At 49.0% G+C, this 16,839-nt stretch overlaps 1 protein-coding gene across 3 annotated transcripts; it reads right to left on the bottom strand.

Annotated features, from left to right (window-relative positions):
* Positions 1–171: 171 nt before the first annotated feature.
* Positions 172–11,531, bottom strand: TRIM45 (tripartite motif containing 45). Of its 3 annotated transcripts, XR_011903650.1 has the most exons (7): positions 11,114–11,531; positions 8,586–9,319; positions 7,824–7,953; positions 5,977–6,091; positions 5,631–5,757; positions 4,806–4,892; positions 172–278 (listed from the first exon to the last, which is right to left on the bottom strand). XR_011903650.1 is itself a non-coding variant. In XM_072337048.1 (6 exons), exons 1-6 carry the CDS (start codon positions 11,449–11,451, stop codon positions 4,654–4,656), a joined length of 1,596 nt encoding a protein of 531 aa, XP_072193149.1. In that variant the 5' UTR covers positions 11,452–11,531; the 3' UTR covers positions 4,249–4,653. The 3 variants fall into 3 exon arrangements, 2 of the variants coding, with proteins under 2 accessions (XP_072193149.1, XP_072193161.1); XM_072337048.1 differs by lacking the exons at positions 172–278; positions 4,806–4,892 and adding an exon at positions 4,249–4,805; XM_072337060.1 differs by lacking the exons at positions 172–278; positions 4,806–4,892; positions 5,631–5,757; positions 5,977–6,091 and adding an exon at positions 4,249–4,805.
* Positions 11,532–16,839: the final 5,308 nt, after the last annotated feature.

The following is a 16,839-nucleotide window of genomic DNA, read 5'->3' as shown; positions in this document are numbered from 1 at the left end:
CCTCTGAGCTCAGAATAGCTGCACAGGTTTGGTGATGGTCACTTTTCTGGCTGCTATTTTCTTCTGCTAGACTCTTTCAGACAAAACCACTCTTTCCTCTCAGAGCTGTGGACATGAGAGCATGTAGAAGAATGTGGACCAGACTTTCCAAGTCTTTCCCTCTGTGCTTGTTCTCACTCAAGGCTGGGGTTGGACTGAGTGGTTCTTGGGGTTGAAGAGGTTGAGTAGGGCAGAGATTGTGAAAGACCAGAGAAGGGGAGGCAGCTTGCACCACTTTCCTGAAAGGGAACCAGAATATCCTGTTATTTACATGTGGACTGTGTTCCAGGGAAAATGGGGAAAGGGGGATTTTTTCACAGTCCTTAGATACCTCCAGTCAGTTTGGATGGTTACTAGGAGCTAACAGCTCAACAAACAAAGCAAATTACTTTCTCTGCAACAACCAGAGGCCAGCATATAATCAACACAACAGTGACCAAACCAGAAGCAAAGACTGAGTGACGTTCAGGAGAGCTTAAGATGCTCTAAGGAACACGGTAAGCACCTCACGGTGTATGCGCAAGATGTCAGTTGTGTGTGTGCTGAATCTTTTGGATCACAGTTCAACTCTAAAACAGCCCATTAACGGCTACAAGGAATGAATGTATCCAGACACAGGACATGACACATAGCAGACTTCCTAGACAACAGTGAGAGAGCTCTAAGTGGCTGTGGCTCTCGTATATGCATGCATTGAAGTCAACCAAGTATTCTAAAGCATTTAGCACCCAGAAGTCATCACTTCCAACCTCCTCACACCAGGCTGATTACATGCCACAGCTTGTGTGGGTCCTTCTCCTATGTCTTACTACCTTGCACTGATAAGAGTGCATATCTGAATTTGCACTATGCCTAGCAACCCAGTAGGAAGCAAAGGCAAATTAGAAAGCAGATGTTTTCCTGCTGGGTTAGGAGGCTGAACTGGCTGTCTATCAGGTCAGAGGAGTGCCACATCCAGAGTTACTTGTGTTGGGATGGGACTGCTTGGCCTGCAGGACAGAGGAGACAGGCTGGGACCTTCTCCTTTCAACAGTGGGTTTGTTTGCTGTTGGAATTCTTGATTTATTTCAGTAGGAGTGCGTGACTGCTAAGGTAATTGCTGTACAAGTAGAGGAGATGCCTGAACACCCCTAGAAAGGCCTGTGGCAGAGATGTGTGCAGGGCCTACTTCCAGTGCTCCAGTTCCAGCTGCTACTGACAGCTCATCCATCACCCCACAGCCTCAAATAAAACAGAGGGGGGGAAATATTTCACTTGATCATCACTGCCTTCTTCAGATCTCTTTGATTTTTGCAATAGTTTCAACTTAAAACACATACAGCTTTTACTTCCCCTCTGCTTTAGCCTGAAATAACTCTTTAATCTGAAGAGATCTGATTTATTTTATAGCATTCTGCTGATTACTCAACTTATCATAAACTGGTATGGTGTTACTAGAAGCAAAGAGTAGTTCTGGGACACAGCGATGCAGTGGGAAAAAGACTTCAAGAAACATCCTGCTGCCCTCAGTGGGACCTGATTTACAGTTGCCTACTGTGCAAACTAGGTATCATAGTATCATAGTATCATAGTATCGTGCGAGTTGGAAGGGACCTTAGAGATCATCGAGTCCAACTCCCGGGATTCGAGCCCTCTGTGTAGCAGAGCAGCACTTCTGCCACTTGCGCTACAGGGGGATTCGAACCCCGGGCCTCTGGTGTTGCAAGCGGCAATTCTACCACTGCGCCACCACTCCTTTCAGTACTAGTTGCAGAGCCCAAGAAGTGGCCTGTGGGAGGCACATGCAAAACATAGCGCTGAGGTGCTTGAGAGGCACCAGCAGAGCCACCCTGAAGGCTGCCTTATCGGCTCTACCTGTACTTGGCCTCACCTGACCTTGAAGGGAAGAAGGAAGCAGCACCAGTCAGAACAAGCTCTCCTATTTCAAAACGTGGTGATGAGCCATGTTGAGCTAGAAGCTGGTAAATCCACCTACACAACCTGCGTGCTCCTGCCAGGGTCTGCCCTGATGTGGGACCCCATGTGGTCAGTGCACTCCTGCGGACTGCCTTCTGCCTTGGAAAAGCCAAGAAGCCCAGCTGAGCCAGCTTCTGTGCTCCGGTGACCTTCTGGGGACAAACCAGACACTCGTGCATGGAGGTACAAGCACAGCTGTGCCACTGGGTGTGCTTTGCCTCCTCTGAGATAGGAAAGATGCCCTATGATACCCTGATACGCTGCCCTAGATACACCCTCTCTGGAGTCTTCCATGCTGAGGGGACTGTTGCAGCACTGTGCATACGCCTGTCTTGAAAATGTCTTCATAAGAAGGACCAGCTGGTCTATAATAACATCATGCAAGCCAGCAGGATGCCACCATAGTCTCATCTACCAATTGCTTAAGGCTGATCACCAACATAGCAGCGGAAACCATTCTTGGGCTCCTGGGGACCTGTGCAAGACTCCTGTAGGTAAGCATGATACTCAATTGGCAAAACACTTGGAGTAAGGAATACTGAAGGCAAACTTCTTGCAAGTAATGGAGGACAACTGCATCTAACCCCCACGGAGGGGCTAAGGTCATTACATGTTTTCTATGCAAAATTCTTCAGGCTCCCAGGACATGCAGCTCTCTTCACCAAAGCACAGTAGCAGTCAATCCCTGAGACTGCTGTATCAAGGACCTGGCCCTGGCAGGCTGAGCAGCCCATGCTGTGCATAAGCTTCTCTCCCTGTATCAAACGTACAGCTCAGACAAAGCTGACCTGCAGTTCTCTGAAGTTTTCTGTTCACAGGTATCAGTTCCCCCAGTTTCTTGGAAAATGTCAGCCATTGGGTGTGTGAAGAAGGCCTGACATGAAAACACATTCCTCTGTCTGTGAGAACTCTGATGTTTTTAGTCTGAAATTATGTGCCTAGAGGGAAGTCCTGTGCCTTTGTGTTCCCTCTGTAACTCTGGATGGAAGTTCCAATAAAAAAATACACACGAAAGGGTGGGAAGGCAAAAAAAAATGACAGATGAGACATTTCTTTTCGTGCTACCTTCTGGTAACTCTGAGCACAGAGCAAGGACAAGAACGGGTTACGCTTTGTTCCATTAAAGGTTACTTGCAATTCAACTTTCACTTTGTATTTTCAGAGTCAGCAATTTGGAGACTTCAAATTGCCTAACTTGGAGGTTTAACTGCCTAACCTTCCCCTGCTTGGCAGCCCTTCCTGGATGATTAATGGCAAGTTATAAACGCCATTCGCATAAGAGTTATCTGTCTCCTTTGCTGGAAGAGGTTCCTAAACTGGCCTCTTAAGAGGAAAGAACAATAAATTAGTCTCCTAGGTCTAAGCAAACAGGCAGAAAGTGTCGATTTCTACTACTTACAACCCAGCAACCATTCATCAGAAATCAAGAACCGGTCCTCACTGTTGACAGTACAGCAGCATTCCTCTCACAGAACGACCAACAGTCAGACCCTCGTCCCCACCCCAACTCCCCAGGCAGCATGACAAGCCCCTAGAAAGGGATACCTGTGACTGAGGTTACCCCCAGGGCAGTAGTGTTCCCAGCATCAATGCCATGCATGTGTTTTGTTCCAGAAGATACATGGGGGATTCTGCTTCACCCAGGCAAGTAGCAGGCAGGCAGTGTCTCTTCTTCCTCATCACAGGTGTTACTTTCCCAGCTACAGGTTGGCAGCAACCATACAAACCCAGGAGAATAAGCCATCCCTTCCATGAAGAAATTGGATCAAGCTCTCATTCTAAACAGAGCATTGCCAGGGCCATGAAAACCAAATCCAGGAGTTCTGCTTCAAATACGTGCTGCTCTTCCCGTTTGGGACAGATTAACTGCAACCTTGTACCTATGGCTCCTACAGATAGTTACGCTGGCCCCAAATCTTTCCTTGGTGAGCTGGGTGCTTTCCTGGATCCCGTATCACCCCAGCAGCGTTGTGCCCCACACTATCTCCATGGACAAAAGGTGGCACTGCAGTTCCTGTTCCCACCACTGCCATGGGTTTTCTTTCAGTTAAATTACTACTCTGCCTTCCTCCTCCTTTATGGAGAGAGTGTATGGAGAGACTGCAGCTCGCATGGAGAAAATAGGAGAGCTGCAAGCAGAACAGCAGCTCCCAGGAGCGTGAAGTGTACTATCAGCACACATACAATGCCAAAATCCAGCTGGGTACTGGAGGTAAAGGCAGAAGCCATTCCGAGGCTGCCAGACTTCTCCAAAGCATGAACACAAACTTTCTGGAATGTGCCCCCAACAAGCAGCTTTGGCCACTTTGAGGACAGCAGACTGACTGTCATGCAGAATGAGGCACATACCGACCCTCCTGTGAGCAAGGACTTCAAGTTTCCTCTCAGAGCCTGAACCCACAGGTCTTGAGTTGTCAAAAGTGCAGGCACTGGTACAATTCCTGGAGACTGCTCTTGTTTAGGAACAAAACAACCTTGCATTCACACCCCCAGGTAGAATATAAGGCACAGTTTTATTTTCCCTCACCCTCTATTCTCAGTTCATACTCGTCACCATGTTGTTTTCTGGCAACATGGCTCTTCAGCAGCTGTGGCATGTGCTCACTCATTCAGCAGACAGCAGGAGGGCCCTGAGCACACAGAAGCTCAACTGGCTGCTCAGAGTTCCACTGTCCTGAGCAAACTCCTCTGTGATCTGTCGCTGGGAAACCCACTCAGACATTCCGAGCTCATTTTGACTTGTCCACAGCATGACCAATGGGGACATCCAGGGTGACCCTTGTGTCCATGGCCACAACCTTGGTACCCACCTGCAAGAGAAGAGGCACCATCAACTTGACCTAAATGGAGGCCAGAAAATCCCAGCATTCGGAGAGTGCTTCAGCTCCAGGATTTGTCTAAGAAAGGGAGGCACACGCGTATTTAAAACCAGAGTTAGAGAGTCACATAAAGAAAGGGGAACAACCACAAGGGATTTCCCCCTTCCAATATCTGGGGAAAGCTGAAGGTTTCTGTCTTCTTGCCTTACAAGTAATGCAAGACATGGGACTTCAGAACCTCCTGCCAGCTGCTTGCAGCTATGGCCAGAGCTGGATACAGAGCAAGCACAAGAAAAAAAACAACAGAGAAGAGGCTGGTTGTGTAATAAAAGCATGCAGGACACACAATGAAGCACGCAGGCCAAGGTCAAGGAAGCCAGTTGAGGTTAAACAAATATGGGAATTGAACTCTCATCCTAAACAAGGAATGAGCCTTCTCCAACAAACACTGGACGCTGTGTAGCACAGCCAGGAAGCTGCCACGTTGGCAGCACTGCAGCAGCACAGTTGTGCTCAGCCTCACTGAGAAGGGCTGACAGATGATCCTTGCACGAAGCTGCCCTGCCACACCTCCCACAGAGCTGACTCAGGTCTCTTACAGGGGATGTCCTTTAAAAACCTCCAACACATCCTGCAGCGTTTCTCACAGCTGCAGTCCCTTCCTACCAGAAGATACACGCACAAGTTATCACAGCCCTGGTGCACAAGCAAGGGAGGAGCTGAGCTAGACTACTGATTCACACCTATCTACACTCGTGATTCTGAGTGTAACAAATCCTCCTGACAGCGGTAGCACAGAGAAAGCTGCACACTCACCTGGCATAGTCCCTCCACAGGCACAGCGAGCAGCTTTCTGCCCCCCACTTGAGCAAAACGTGCAGCAGTGGAACATGCCCTGGTGTTTGCGGAACTTGCTTTTCACCATCACAATGAATGGGGAGCCCTGCAGAGGACAAGCAAGCAGAGAAGCTGCTGCAGTGCATGCTACCCGATGTAATGTCTGCACTTCCAAAAAGAAGCTGGGCGATCCTGTCAGTCACAGATCACTAAGACATGTCTTTAGCTGCCAACTGATAGAAACCAATCCTTAGAAAGATTTAAAGCAAATACTTAGGAAAAGCACGTAAAGAAGAACCGGTGCAAAACAAACAAGAACTGCTACCTGTACATGCTGCCCTTTCACATAGACGCAGACAGCATACAAGCCTGGCTCCTCGGGGCTGTAGGAAATATGGTAGGTCCCATCACCGTTATCACACACTGTTGGTTTGACTGCACTATGAACAGAAAAAGAGAAGCCCAAGTGGTCAGTGACTGACAGCAAATTGCTCTGTGAACTACTGCTCGGCCCTAGATTTGTGGTCAAGTCCTCATCCTCACCCCTGTTCAGCAGCTGTGGGTCTTGAGTGAGCCTGACAGGATGCATACGCAATGCTTACTTGCATAAGCAAGTACTGAGTAGCTTTCACACACACCTGCTACAGGGAGCTGCGGTACCCATATAAAGGAAGTCACACCAAGCCAGCTGTGCTGCAAGGATTTGTAGCAACCCAGAGCACTGAAGGAACAGATGACTGACAAAACACTTGCAGGTCAGGTTATCCCATCTGATAAGAGCCCTCAGAAAGGTGGGAAAATGCATAGTTTCAGAGAACAGTTTACCTTTAGAGGAGCCTATGAGGAAGACAGGGCATAAACAGGGTAAGTCTGGATCGCTTCAACTACTGTCCCAAATACAATGACCTCAGCTCTTCTCTTTGACACTCAGAGGAGCTCTAGGTCCCTGATGGCCAATTCCCCTTCCCAAAATGAAGCTCAGTGGGTGTCACGCTACTTGCGGACAATGACAGGAAAAACCATAATCTAGTTACTCGGGAACTGAATGCCTACTTCACAGAAAGGGCCTTCCACAAAAAAAATAGCAGGCAGCTCTGTAAAGAGGGAAGTGATCTTCCTAATCTTCACTGTTAAGTCTCTCGTGCCCCAGAAAACAGCCATCTAAAACTTTATGGATCAGTAGGTTGTATTCTCCATCCCCCACCACATCACATCAATATGGCTGCCTGCATCACTTCCTGCCATGAACTGCATGCTGATACTTCAGGCTCTTCAGCAGCTGCTGTGTCTCACCCTGAAGCCAGACAGCTTTAAGCAACAGATGTAAAAACTGCTTATGCACATGAACAGGAAACTGAGTTCATGTGGCCACAGCAACCTCTACCTTACCAAGCAAAAGCCACATAAACCTTACATGCACACCTCCCCGTACCATGTATGCACCTAATGAAGGTACAAAGGAGCAATCTTCTAGAATGATGATCCTTCACTGGCAATCATCTGTGCACCCAGCACTGTCTCTGTATGAGCACATCAATACTTCCCCATATCAAGGAAGTTTAACATCCTGTCTCTTTTCAGGTCATCCCATCAAGAAGAAACCCTGCAACAATTGTGCTCGCATCCTGACTCAGCTGCAGCGTATGCACCAGAAAACCTGCAGGGATGTGAGAGTGCTCAACACTTGCAACAAAAGGAGAAAGCATGATGAAGTATCAGCAGCGAACACAAGTTCAGGCACCTCCATCACCTCAATCAGCTGCCAGAGGTTCTGGAGCTTGATGGCTCACAATGGTCATTCCTGGCATTGCAATGTCCTATGCTCATTAGGTTTTAACAAAAGCAGGAACTCTGGGTGACTGCTGGTAGAGATGGAAGGAGCAACAGCTCACTATGCAATACTCACAGTAAGCTGAGTCCTTTAAGAAGTCTCAGATGACTAAAAGATTCAATAGAAGCGTGAGCCAACAATGTCAAGCTCCACACAGCTGTATACAACTGCGAGAAACCACTTCTACACTGGTGGAAAAAACCACTGTGCCTTTACTTCTTCAGACAGTGACCCAGATGTTGAAGGATTTCTTTAAACCTGCCCAAACAAGGAGGGAGTCAGGATAAGGGAGACAGAGAAGCAAACTCAGAAACTGGGGAGTAATCTAGTGAAATACCCACCAGTCCTTCTTGTCCTTGTGGGTGATGGTGACCATCACGGCCTCTCCTCCTCTCCCCATCCGCTCCCCCATGGTGTCATTGCAGAGCAGGGTAAAGCCCGTCAGCTCATTCTGACGAGCACTGCGGAGATCTGGAAAGTGGAGAAGAAGTCAAGAAAGCAGTTACGGCTGTTGAGTCCTATCTCCCACCCATGTGGTAATATTTCAATCCTGTTAGAGCACACCTAGGACTCCGCTGATGGGGTATATGGCTCCCTCCACCCACAGGAAAATGTAAATAGACAACCAGGGATCAGAACGTACAGCTGGAGGCAGTGGGAGGTTATGGGCAGCCTTTTCCTAGAGGTTTGCACAAACCAGGTGGGCACCTGACTACGCTTCTGAGCCCAGCTGGTGTCCTCCATGTGGGCCTCAAGGTGCCACGTGCACCCAGGAAAGAGCAGGAAGAGCCCACTGTACAGTGCAGAGCCCTAGAGACCTCAGCACTTGCACTGTAACACAGAAAGGACTGAGTAAGCCCTGGGTCCACCCATGTGCACTGCACAGGCCAGAGGTGGCTGTGCTCTGAAAGCTAGTCTGAACGTTATCTGTTTGCTGGCTTAGGAAGCAAACATCCATGAAGCCACCTATGCCAGTTATTCCCTGGGCATTCTCAGATGCTGTAAAGACAATGAGCCAACAGAGCCGTAAGCTGCATACCACCCAAGCAGAGAAAATGAAGATGCGACTTCAAGGAGCAGCAAGTGGTATGGCACCCCTTTACCTTCCCCATGCAGGGTACATTTGGTTGGATCAACAGCTTTGCAGATAACAGCCCCAAAAAGTTCGTAGCCATGACATTGCCCTGCCCTCTCCTGGGGAGAGAATTGAATGCTGTCATCCACGCAGGGGTGGGTGCTGGAAGCAGCACTGTTCAACTTTGCCAGCCGGCTTGTCACCACCCCTTTGGTGACGAGGATCCCCAGGTCTGAGCCACTTGTCAGCAAGCGCTCCGTGAACTCCACGCCTGTCCTCATGTCCAGCAACAGCTGCTGCAGCTGGGCCTTCTGCAAGCGCAGCAGGTTTTCCTTCTGCACCTTCAGGTCCTCCAGCTGCTTCAGCAGCCGGTCCCGGTGCTCTTCAATAGCTTTCACATATCCTCTGGCAAACACATTGATCTCCGTGGCCACAGCCTCTGCACGAGCGCGGATGGCACTGCCCACGCCATCAGTCTGGCCCAGCACATCTTCTAATGCTCTCATGCACTGCTGGGTGCTTCTCAGCAGCTCCCGCAGGGAGTCCCCGTGCCGGTGCACAGCGTTGCTGGTGAAGTCACAGGGGTGCTGCCGGTGCCTTTCTGCAACACAATCCTGACACACAGGCTGGTCACACTGCTCGCAGAACAGCCCTAGCTCCTCTGAGGGATGGGAAGGGCAGAAGAAAGGCTTCCCAGCCTGGCTGCAATCCCTGGTGCTCTCCAGCTCCACCACGACATGGGAGGCAGTCTTCTTCTGTCTCCTGGAAGACAGCAAACACAGAAATTTACATACATTGGATACGAAATGCTAACATCCAAGAGCGCTTACAAATGCCAGTCTGCAAGTCAAAGTGTGCACTGCTCACGCCTATCTCCCCTGAAATTCACTCTGCGTGAAGGACTTGTATCTCTTGAGAACAAGGCTCCAAACAAAAGAGGATACAAAGAGTCCTTTTGGTTAGATGCCACTAAGAGAAGATGATGGGTTGGACACAAAGCCTATTTGACCCTGATAGCCACCACAGCACATAGTTCCACTGGAGAGTTTCCATTTTCTGCTATTTTGGACACCGGCAGCCAGTTACAGATCAGGAATAAAAGCCACCTCTCCTTCCCTGCCTCCTGCACTGATGACTGTACATAAATAAGCTGTTTGGTGGCAGTTGCAGAGGGAGCTCTGAGCCACAAGCAATGAAAAACTCACCGAGAACGAAACTCTAGTGTTGTCCCAGCAACCTCGACCCAGGGCAAGACATGGTCTACTACACTATTCCTTTTGCTTCCCAGCAGTTTCCCTCAGGTCCAGCACATTTTCAATGCCTTCCAGCAGTATCTGCTTACATCCTTCATATTTACACTCTCTTGACTTCACCTAAGAGTCACTTATTCCAAGGAGCACAATGGTGGCACTCAGATCCTTGGACATCTTCCTTGCACAGCAGGAAACCATTTCAAAATTGCTTTTCTTGGCCCTGGTTCTGCTCTGCTATCAAGAGAAAGCAAGTGTAAGTCTGCAGATTGCTAATGGGGTGAAAAAATGATATCACGAAATATGGCTGGAAGTGTGTCACTGGGACAAACCTCCCACTGCTTAATACCTTGCACATCTATTTCTGTCAATGCAGCGGGCTGCTATTCAACGTCTCTGTTCATTACTCTTCAGCAGCTAACGTGGGTTATAAGGCATTAGCTCATCAGAATGGCATGCTGAAAACTGAAGCCCTATGGAAAGGTAACTGAGAATCAGAGCCACCTCACAGGCACTGATACGTGCAGGGGGAAGGGCGGTGAGGAATTTGCCTCAGTTCTTTCTGTGGAAAGCCTCTGCTATTAAGTGGAAAAAAGCAGTAAAATTGAGCAAATAGGCCAAGCTGATTAACTCTGGCTGTGACTTCCCAGGACAACGTTACTGAGTGCTTTCCTGACTGTGCCTGTTGCTTCTTCACTTCAGAAGGCCATTTGGCCTTCTGGTCACTCCTCTTCTGCAGTGCTGCCTTCCTCTTCCCTGCTCACACACTACCAGAACCTCACCTCTTCTTCCTGCCTTAGTGATATGACTCTCTCCTGCCTTTTCTTTGGTTCCCAGCAGAACTAAACACCACAGTGACTTGCACACTGCAAAGCTACAGCACTACAGCTGTAGGATCCTGGCCTCACGCACATGCTGAGAGAGCACGCAGGATCCGTGGGCACAACAGGTGAGGAGCATCGGGAGGTGGCAACCATAGCAGTCAGGTCGGGTCAGTGTCAGGGCTGCTATTTCATCTCAGAGTGCCTCTGTACTCACACCTCTGGAGGCGGAGAGCAGGAGACAACCCCACAGCACCATAACCTCCCCATTTCTTCCCCAAAGCACAACAGCACAACCTGCAAGGCTTCTCTTTCTCGTAGTGTGCTCATGCCGACCCCCAGCCGTCCCTCCCCTGGCACAGCTCCATGCCGTTCCCTCGGGCCCTGCCGTTATCACCAGAGGCGCCGCCCCTCCGCTCCCTGTGAGGGCAACCTCCTCAACCCACCTGCAGGCAGGCTATAAACCCCAGTACCGCCGCCCTCACCTGTGGGCCTGGCAGCAGAAGAGGCAGAGGCGCGCCCCGCAGGTCTGGCAGCGTTTCGCAGCCGCTCCGTCGGCGCACAGGTCGCACCCCGTCGTGCCGGCGGCCCCGCCGCGCCCCAGCGCCGTGTAGTCGGGGATGAGCTGCCCGAGGCCGCCCGGCGGCAGCGCCACCTCGGCGTCGCACAGCGGGCACAGCACTCTGAGGGCGATAGCGGCCCGGTTGGGCTCTCCCGGCGTCCCCAGGCGCCGCAGGCAGGGCGCGCACAGCGAGTGCAGGCAGGGCAGCAGCCGCGGCTCCACGCAGGGCTCGGCGCACGCAGGGCAGATGGACGCGGCCATCCCGCATCCCGCCCGGCCGCTAACGGCCTCCCCCTCTGGCGGGAGCGGGCCGCCCCGTTGCTACGGGCGACGGCGGTCGGGGGCGGGGGCGTCTCTTTCTGTGTGAAAGAGGGGGCAGGCCCAGCCTAAGGAGTCTTCGGAGGACCCACAGCGACCCGCTTTCATCCTTTTTTTTCACCTTTTTTTCTTTGCAAAAGCACGGCGATGAAACGCGCTTTCTGCTCGTTTCCCCCTTTGTCCCGGGCCTCTCTTCTGAGGTAGCTTAGAGCCCCTGCTCAGTGTTGGTGAGCAGCCCAGGAGCGGTAACTGTGCAATGTGAACAGTGCAACAACAAAATGGAGAGCTATCCAGAGAAAGGCAGCGTGTCCCATCACCACTGCGGGAAGAAAAAAAAAAGAGAAAGAGATAGGCTACTGGTTAGGCTGCGGTTGGACTTGATGATCTTCAAGGTCTTTTCCAACCTGAGTAATTCTATGATTCTATGAAAGCTAGACTATTTGCTGGATTGTTTGGATGGTCATAGGCAGAGGGCTGCTGTCAGTGACTCTGTGCCCAGGTGGAGGCCAGTCACGAGTGGTGTCTCTCAGGGACTGGTGCTCTTCAACATCTTTATCAATGACATAGACAAAAGGATGGAGTCTACCCTCAGCTGGGTTGCTGATGACAGCAAGCTGAGTGGGGCAGCTGACGCAACAGAACGGAGGGATGCCATCCAGAGGGACCTGAACACGCTCAAAAAGTGGGTGCGTGAGTGGACAAAAAGCTGGACATGAGTCAGCAGTGTGCTCTTGCAGCTTGGAAGGCCAATGGTATTCTGGGCTGCATCAAAAGAGTGGCCAGCAGGGAGACGGATGTTACTGTCTCCCTCTATTCTGCCCTTCTGAGGCCCCATCTGGAGTACCTTGTCCAGACCCAGGGCTCCCAGTACAGGAAGGATGCTGAGCTGTTGGAGCAGATCCAAAAGAGGGCCACAAGGATGATCAAAAAGAGAGGAAGCTGGGCTTGTTTAGTTTGGAGAAGGCTCCAGGGAGACCACATAGTGGCCTTCCAGTACATGAAGGGAACCACAAGCAGGAGGGAGGCCAACCCTTTACACTGTCTGATAGTGACTGGACAAGGAGGAATGGCTTCAAACTTAAAGAGGGTAGATTTAGGTTAGATGTTAAGAAGAAATTTTTTACTCAGGGAGTTCAGAGGCACTGAAACAGGTTGCCCAGAGAGTTTGTGGATGCCCCATCTCTGGAGGCATTCCACAGGTTAGGTTGGATGGGGCTCTGGGCAGCCTGGTCTAGCGGTTGGCAACCCTGCCCATGGCATGGAGGTTGGAAGCAGATGATCTTTAAGGCCCCCTCCAACCTAAGCCATTCTGTGATAAATGTTGGCAGGCAATAGAGTAGCATAGTTACAAAAACAAAACAATCCAAATATCTCATTAAAAATACACAAAACAATCAACATTTCCTTTTGCCACATTTCACAAGAGTTGATGAATGGCAATATACCCCCATCATTTGACCTAAGATTTGCTTGAAGCAGAATCCTCTTCAGACTTTTTCCTGCTATTGTTAGAAATGTCTATCGGAACCAGTCAGTACATTTGCACTTGGTGATCTACTCTTTCCCTATTGTACTTTTCTTTGCCAGCTTCCTCTTCTTTTTCCTGTTTATCTGCTTCGTGTTTCCTCACATCAAGCACAGGATCATCATGCTGACACATGGAAGATTAGAAGGTTTCCTTCCCTCTGCCTCTCAGGGGCTCTTGTATAATATTTCCATTGTATTTGCCCATTAGTCCATCTGTAGGAGAGCTTTATGCTGCCTTCCCGTTAATATTTTTCTGATGAAATACTGGTAACACTTTGTACATGTACCAAAAAGTCTTAAAAGCCCAATTTCCTTCCTAGACTCCTTCCTAGTGAGTAGCGTGGGCACAAACCAATGATTAAATGTGGAACACGATGCCTCAAGCTTCTTTATTCCTGTCACTTTTAGGAAGCTCTTCCTTGAATATCTTGCCAGGAATGGTGAACATGACAGCAAGGAGCAGGGCTGCTGACCTTGGGCTTCCAGAAAAGTGAAAGATAACAAAGAAAAGAAAAAAAACCCAAAACAATGCAAACCAAGAACAGATCTGAAAGTTGCTCAGAGGAAAATTACTAGAGATCTTATCAACAGCAAATGGAGTTGTCAAAATGCCAAGGGCTAGGAAAATGGCAGTAATAGAGGGGGCAAAGCAGCTTCCTGGGGGAGTTCACAAGAAAAGAGAAGTGGAACAGACCACTGGCTGCTTTCCAGCAGCTCCAGCTTCACTGTGGGTCTGCCAGCCCTAAGGAGCTGCCGTGGTTTAGATGGTTCTGGGAAGTCACACTGACCTTCTGGGAATGCTTCATTGCTTGTTTCTGTGTAAACTGGTTTTTGTTGTCCATCCTCTAGCCCTGCAACTAACAACTCTTCCTGTTTATATCACCCCTCACCTAGAAAATCCAAATCCCCAGTTCAACGAGAAATCCACACTGTCTCCTAGTCTGGGCTGAATCTCTTCCCCATTTAGCAAAACATGCACTTAACAGCAAGAGGTATTCAGCTGGGTGAAGCAGTGTTTCTCTACTGTTCATTGGGCTTCTGGTTCCAGAATAACTGCTATGGGTTGGCAGAAAGACCATCAGGGTGTGCAAGCGAAATGCTGACTGAAGCTCCACCGCACTTTCTGCTTGTGGCACAGCTGTGTGTAACCCAGGCTGCAGACTGTGAAACTGCAGTCAAGAGGAAAACAGGCCAAGTGATGTCATAAGGCTGACAGGAAAATGAGAGAGGGTGAATTCACCTACCCCTGCCTCAGGCCAAGCTTCTGGGCTTTGTATGTCCTCTAACACTGTCAGTCTAGCTACAGGGCAGCGCCATGTTTCTTATGGAGCCATGCAATGCAATTGCCTTTTTCTTTCCTTCTCTCAGTGACAGAAGTGACTTCCACCAGCAATGAAGGAGTAGGACTAGTCTCTAAAATGGCAAAATCTGCTTTCTGAAAAGGAGGTGACGCTTGACTTTTGCCTGTGCTGGGCCTGGAAGGCAGAGGATCACACTGTCCCGTGCCAAATCTCACACGATGCAATTTCTACATGCTGAGGCACAGGGAATGTGACAGCTGCAGCAGGATGCTCACTGATCCCCTGCTTGGGTCTCCTACTGGGGTAGAGAAGGGAGGTCATCTGCCCTAGAATCTCCCACAGACTTTCTGCAGGGCATTTCTGGGTGTACTTGCTCTTCTGAGAAACACCTTTGCTACCAAGCAGACTGCACACATGGTAGGCAACACCTGTGAAAGAGGCACCAACTCCACATGCAGGTCCTTGGCTGGATCCCAGAAGAGCAAACTGGAAGCATATAGGGACAGAGATCTGTGTATGCTTGAAATTCGAGCAGCATTCACTTCAAAGGGCAGCCGCTCTAGAGAAACTAGTCACAGATAAAACATCCTAATCTTTGGAAAAGCAAAGCACTCAGATCCCCTAGGGTTTAATTAGCATCACACATTTAAACCCATTATGCAACAAAAATTTCGGTCCTGTTTTTTTCCATGCAGCTTCTTTCTTGAAGATGAATAAAGCAACATTTCCTGTTAACAAATGAAGCTGATTAAGCATCTTTCAGCATTAAAGTATTATTCCAATGTCTTGGACCTACACAGCTTGGTACTTTTATCTCCCTTCTGGAAACAGAGCAGCTCTGAAAGCATCTTTAGTCTTCATTTTGTCACTGTAGCTGTCCCTTCTCTTTTATATCATCACAAAGGTTCTTCAGCTTGGAAGTGACACCTCCTTCCTTCCACAGCTAAAAAGGACAAGGCTTCTCAGCAACAGTCTGTCACCCTGGACCTACAGGGCTACATCGCTACTGTGAGGGCTGATCATCTTAACATGCACCTACACAACGTGCATCAGCAGCGCCAGACTGCCTTCTTAATGGCATTGGCACTTTGCTGTAGCTAAAGGTTTCAGAGGGAAATAGTCTCACTTGAGATTTTTCTGCTTAAAAAAGACATTGTATGTCCTCCTAAGGTGAAATGTAAAACAGAGATCAAAGTATCAGTCTTAAAACTTTCCAGTTTCTCTGTATAAACTGGAATAAGTAGGTAAAAGTCTAAAGAGAGAGATCTCTTTCTGGACTTCACTTCTCTGCTCCTTGCCCTCAGCTATTTATCAGCTATGTAATATTCCCAAACCAAAACAAAAGCCAGACAAAGCAAAGCATTGCTTTCATGTGCCTACAAAAGGACTGATGGCTCTGAAAGAGGAAACAGCTGAAAACTCAAGAAAATCCCTTAGGCTTCCCATTTCCAAAACTGAAACTATAGCACTTTATGGAATGAAGCTTTTCACTTTGAATTTTGTCATCAAAATAGTCATAGGAAATTTTCCCATGCTTTTCCCTTGAAGCATTTTCAGAGGGAAACCTATTCCTATTCTGCACGTATATTAAAGGAGGGAGACAAGGAAAGAGCAAAAGCTGCAGTGCTTCTCTGTACCTGCCTTTTGTATTTGTGCTTAATGTTGCTGGATGTCCTTCTGATGACATTCAAGACAAAAAGGAGGAACACGAAAGGCCTGGAAAAAAAAAGAAGTGAGGCAGTAAGATGTTTATCATGCAAAATCTTAGTCACAGGCAGTAACAACACAGCACACTGGGACTGGATAACAGAGCCTTCATTTGAGACACGTGCCTCGGGCTTTAGGTTCTTTAGTAATGGCTGGTTTAATAAGACACCTGGCCTAGCAGTAATAATAAAAAATAATAACAATAATAATACAGGGGAAAAGTTTATCTCACAGGGGCCAAAGGGTTCTGGGGTGGGAATTGGCAGGACTCATCTGGAGAGCTTAAACCTAGATTCAAAGAGGGGTGGGGCAGCACTCTAGTATTGATGAAGATTGGGAGGCCTCCCACATCCCTAAGATGAAATGGGCATGCTCAGCTTGCTCCCTAAAATGCCTGTATGCCAATGCATACGGTATGGGGAGTAACTAGGAGGAGTTAGCCATATTTGATCAGGGGATTTTGACCTGGAGGCAATTACAGAGACCTGGTGGGACAGCTCACATGTCTGGAATGTGGCCACAGATGGCTGTCCTTCCAGGAAAGACAGGCCAGCAAGGTGAGGTGGTGGAGTACAATAATGTATCCATGGGCAGATGAAGAATGAGTTGAGAGTTTGTGGGTGAGAACAAAGGGGCAGGGTGATACTATTGTGGGTGTCTATTCCAGGCCACCAGATCAGAACGATTAAGTTGACAAGGCCTTTGACAGGCAGCTGATAGCAGCCTTGCAACTACAGGCCCTGGTTACTGTGGGGGATTTTTAACTACCCTGATAGCTGCTGGAGGGCATGCACAG

Source organism: Excalfactoria chinensis, chromosome 1 (genome assembly GCF_039878825.1).
Source record: "Excalfactoria chinensis isolate bCotChi1 chromosome 1, bCotChi1.hap2, whole genome shotgun sequence".
In the NCBI taxonomy this organism is placed as follows: Eukaryota; Metazoa; Chordata; class Aves; order Galliformes; family Phasianidae; genus Excalfactoria; species Excalfactoria chinensis.
Note: the sequence above shows the minus strand (reverse complement) of the source record. Positions and strands in the feature narration are given on the sequence as shown.

What these genes read in the sequence shown, in the direction of transcription:
- TRIM45 (XM_072337048.1), bottom strand. Translation starts at nt 11,451, where the DNA reads ATGGCCGCGTCCATCTGCCCTGCGTGCGCCGAGCCCTGCGTGGAGCCG. An exon ending in TTCTGCTGCCAGGCCCACAG is followed by an intron (nt 9,320 to 11,113) that starts GTGAGGGCGGCG and finishes GCTGTCTTCCAG; the next exon opens with GAGACAGAAGAAGACTGCCT. An exon ending in CACAAGGACAAGAAGGACTG is followed by an intron (nt 6,092 to 7,823) that starts GTGGGTATTTCA and finishes TTCTGTTCATAG; the next exon opens with TGCAGTCAAACCAACAGTGT.